This window comes from Amphimedon queenslandica, unplaced genomic scaffold (genome assembly GCF_000090795.2).
Source record: "Amphimedon queenslandica unplaced genomic scaffold, v1.1 AMPQUscaffold_12361, whole genome shotgun sequence".
Classification (NCBI taxonomy): Eukaryota; Metazoa; Porifera; class Demospongiae; order Haplosclerida; family Niphatidae; genus Amphimedon; species Amphimedon queenslandica.
This window is the reverse complement of record NW_003547402.1, coordinates 2,806-7,138: the sequence shown is the minus strand read 5'-3', so window position 1 is coordinate 7,138 and position 4,333 is coordinate 2,806. Positions and strand designations below refer to the sequence as shown.

At 30.7% G+C, this 4,333-nt stretch overlaps 1 protein-coding gene across 1 annotated transcript in view; it reads right to left on the bottom strand.

Annotated features, from left to right (window-relative positions):
* Positions 1 to 4,333, bottom strand: part of LOC100631758 (putative N-acetylated-alpha-linked acidic dipeptidase) — a 6,033-nt gene that overhangs the window by 670 nt on the left and 1,030 nt on the right. The window contains exons 3-14 of the mRNA XM_020004173.1: positions 4,294 to 4,329; positions 4,023 to 4,206; positions 1,972 to 2,074; positions 1,836 to 1,922; positions 1,689 to 1,774; positions 1,280 to 1,399; positions 884 to 966; positions 631 to 694; positions 484 to 551; positions 360 to 433; positions 236 to 314; positions 1 to 178 (exon numbers count right to left, since the gene is read on the bottom strand). The exon at positions 1 to 178 is cut by the window's left edge and continues 102 nt beyond it. Of these exons, the coding sequence (XP_019859732.1) occupies positions 1 to 178; positions 236 to 314; positions 360 to 433; positions 484 to 551; positions 631 to 694; positions 884 to 966; positions 1,280 to 1,399; positions 1,689 to 1,774; positions 1,836 to 1,922; positions 1,972 to 2,074; positions 4,023 to 4,206; positions 4,294 to 4,329 (1,162 nt within the window). The remainder of the gene's footprint in view (positions 179 to 235; positions 315 to 359; positions 434 to 483; positions 552 to 630; positions 695 to 883; positions 967 to 1,279; positions 1,400 to 1,688; positions 1,775 to 1,835; positions 1,923 to 1,971; positions 2,075 to 4,022; positions 4,207 to 4,293; positions 4,330 to 4,333) is intronic.

Sequence of the window (4,333 nt, the reverse complement as noted above, 5' to 3'; positions counted from 1 at the left end):
CATAATATCTGACTGGATTATATGGGATGATAGGAGTGGTTGCTATTGCCATTGCTACTTGGGCCCACACTTCTCCTATAGCAGCATTATAAGTAAAGTTTGGATCACCAAAATGAGTCATCCAGTAAAAATTATCATGAACAGAATGGTAGACAGGGTAATTATCATTAGCATAAGCCTATATAAAGAAATAAAAAGTTTAAGGATCAGATGCTGTATAGGTAACATCACTCACATATGAAATACTAAAACTTGAGACACCAGTAAGTTGCAAGAAATATGTAAAATCACTACCAGAGCCAAGATTGCCTACCCTATGAGAATTTAACATTAATAGGATACAGGACATAGTAATAAACCTTGGTTCATCAGTTGTAGTTTGACTTTTCCATTTATCATAAAGTGTTGGATAATCATTACAAGGACACTTGACCTATAAATTATTGTTTCATAATAGTTCAGTCATAGCAAGTAGATCTATACTTGTTTAGTTGCCTCATATATCACATCAAATAAGAGTGGACTAGAATCAGCAATAAACTGATCCATACCTATTAAATGGAAGTTAGGACGTTGCTAACAATACCATTTTTAAGAAGTAGATCTGGCAATAATGTAATATGTATATACCTGAAACAGCAGAATCAACATTGAGATAAGTAACAACATTAGCTCCAAGTACCTTCTCCATATCCTAAAATTATAATAATTCTGTAGATCTTTTGAGCACAAATAATCATTGAATTAACAAACAGTGAGATACTTAAATGGCACTTTTATGGGTCAAATAATTTTGGCACCTATTATCTAAGTTTCTGCACTTATAGCCTTGCTACAACAATTAGCACGCACAATTAAAAGTAGAATTATACAAAAACTGTACCTCAACCCATTCAGTAGATCCAATCAGTCCAAACTCCTCTGAATCCCAACTACACAACACTATTGTTCTACCTGGTCTCCATCCTAAAGGAGAACATAGTGAGGATTAATCTTCTACACATCATTATGCATCAGAAAATAATAACATAGCCATTTTTGATTAAATAATAAATACCCTATACAAGATCTTCAGTACAATGTTTGAGCAACTTTAAAAATTTATGACAAATTAATTTTGATTAGGATCAGCTCAAACTTTCTATGCAACATAAAAACATGCATAACATACACGTACACTTAAAAATTATAAAAATTCTCTCCTAGCCATTTTTATGTACTACTATAGTAAAAGATTTTTGACCAGATGCAGTTGTTACTACTACTGCTGTATACTCACCAGTACTTCTTAACTGATCTATTACTCTAGCAACTTCTAGTATCAATGCAGTGGCACTGTTTGGATCAACTCCACCAAATGTCCAAGCATCGTAATGATTGCCCAACAGCACCAGATGATCTAAGGATTACAACAAAATAACAGGGAATAACACAGTAATAAAAAAGGAACACAAACATAAATACATTTCACTCAAAGTTGGCTGATAATATCAAGACCTAGCTTCTAGGATAAAATCACCAATCATTAAAAGCATTTGATGTGTGTCTATATGCTATAGCTTTTTCTAAAATTAAATTTAAAAGACTGTATAATTTTCTGGTACCCTTAGGCCATGTACATGTACAAAGTAAAAAAATTCACAATTATTTATAATTACATAAAATTATAATTAGATCTAGTTACTGACCAGGTTCCATTGTTCCATAGACAACAGCAAACACATTACGTATTGTTCTTATTTCGAAAAAATTATTAACTTTAAGAAAAGTCAATCTATAAAAGAATAATGATATATACATATACAATACACGTATATCAAGACACAAAAATTAACTTCTTATTAGTATCTGATTGGTAAATCATATAGTTAATATCAAGCTCTCCTCTCCAGCCATCAGGAGACTGAATGCTGTCCAACTGACTAATTAATAAAAACAGATTATTAATAATTAGAATAAGAAGACTATTACCTCATAAAGTGAATGGCATCACCATAAGATATTGGTTGTACTGGTATTGCTGGACCATCCCCTGCCTTTACAAAATCCTCATATGTACGTCTATACACACCATCTAAAAATATAACCGTTTAAGTATAAAAATATTGCCAACATTGCTTTCATCATCTGAAATCACAGTTAATAATTATTTTCAATTTTGTTCACTTGACTCTCAATTCCTTTATATTTGACCTGTTCCTAACCTAACCTTTCTGGTTCCTATTTTCTCATATTGTGATGTTATTTTATTATTATTGTTATGCAGCTTTAAAAAATCACAATTAATTATCCCCAAATTTTATTAATTTTTCAGATACGTATCTATGTCGTTATGCAATATAGAAAGTTTGAGATGAATCATATTAAAATTTTTGAGACATGACTTATAGCAAATGCAGGGACTTATTTGGCCCAATTTTTGAGCAACTTGAAAAATTCTTAAAAATTCCAAAATTTAATTGGAATCAACTCAAACTTTCCACACAACATAAGTACATGTAAATATATTAGAAAAAAATTATAAAAACAAAAAAATTTATTTTTCATTTTTGACAAATTTGGCCAAAATCCCTGTGGTACAGGGACTTTGGCCAGATTTTGGAGTAACTTTATTTTTTAAAAATTCAAAACTGATTGAAATTAGCTCAAACTTTCTAAACAACATAAGTAAATGAATATGTATTAGAAAAATTATACATCTAAAAACAAAGAATTCTCTACTTTTTATTCTTGACAAATGCTGGCCAAAATCCCTGTACTACAGTACTGGGACTTTGGACTTAAAAAATTCTTTAAAAATTTAAAATTGATCAGAATCAGCTCAAACTTTCTACACAACATAAATAAATGTAAATATATCAGAAAAAAATATAAAAACAAAGAATTCTCTACTTTCCATTTTTGATGAATTCTGGCCAAAATCCCTGTACTAAGCAAGGCTGCAAAAGTCGTGGCAGCCATTTTGTTTGGGGGTGAATCCTACTTAGTAACGCTACCACATTACTAATAGTACAGGGACTTTGGCCTGATTTTGGAGCAACTTAAAAAATTCTTTAAAAATTCAAAACTGATCAAAATTAGCTCAAACTTTGTACACAACATAAGTAAATGTAAATATATCAGAAAAAAATATAAAAACAAAGAATTCTCTACTTTCCATTTTTGACGAAATTTGACCAAAATCCCTGTACTATAGTACAGGGACTTTGGCCTGATTTTGGAGCAACTTTAAAAATTCTTACGAAATTTGACCAAAATCCTTGTACTATAGTACAGGGACTTTGGCCTGATTTTGGAGCAACTTTAAAAATTCTTTAAAAATTCAAAATTGATCGGAATCAGCTCAAACTTTCTACACAACATAAGCAAATGTAAATATATCAGAAAAAAATATAAAAACAAAGAATTCTCTACTTTTAATCTTTGACGAAATTTGACCGAAATCCCTGTACTATAGTACAGGGACTTTGGCCTGATTTTGGAGCAACTTTAAAAATTCTTTAAAAATTCAAAATTGATCGGAATCAGCTCAAACTTTCTACACAACATAAGCAAATGTAAATATATCAGAAAAAAATATAAAAACAAAGAATTCTCTACTTTTAATCTTTGACGAAATTTGACCGAAATCCCTGTACTATAGTACAGGGACTTTGGCCTGATTTTGGAGCAACTTTAAAAATTCTTTAAAAATTCAAAATTGATCGGAATCAGTTCAAACTTTCTACACAACATAAGTACATGTAAATGTACATTGTATATGCATTAGAAAAAATTATAAAAACAAAGAATTCTCTACTTTCCATTTTTGACCAATTCTGGCCAAAATCCCTGTACTATAGTACAGGAACTTTGGCCTGATTTTGGAGCAAATTAAAAATTCTTTAAAAATTCAAAATGGATCAGAATCAGGTCAAACTTTCTGCACAACATAAGTAAATGTATATGCATCAGAAAAATTATAAAAACAAAGAATTCTCTACTTTCAAAATCCCTGTACTATTGATTATGTATGTTATTACCTATTGCTGGTATAAAAGGAGTAAGAGGATCTCCATCAGTTAACTTCACAGTTCCTCTCTGAAGACCTCCTGGAGGAAGAGATGGGCCTTTAGGATAAACAGGGGGACCATTCTTTGGTGCATAATCAGCTGGATCAGAATAAATGATCAATCCTGAACAACCAAAGCGCTGAGCTAAATGAGCCTAATTAAAATAAATACATTTATATCAAAAAATACACAGCATATAGTACACTAGAACATTAGTGTTTCAATATGTTTATCTAAAAACCTTGTCTCCTCTAAATATTTGACCGTAGCGTGCAATACAG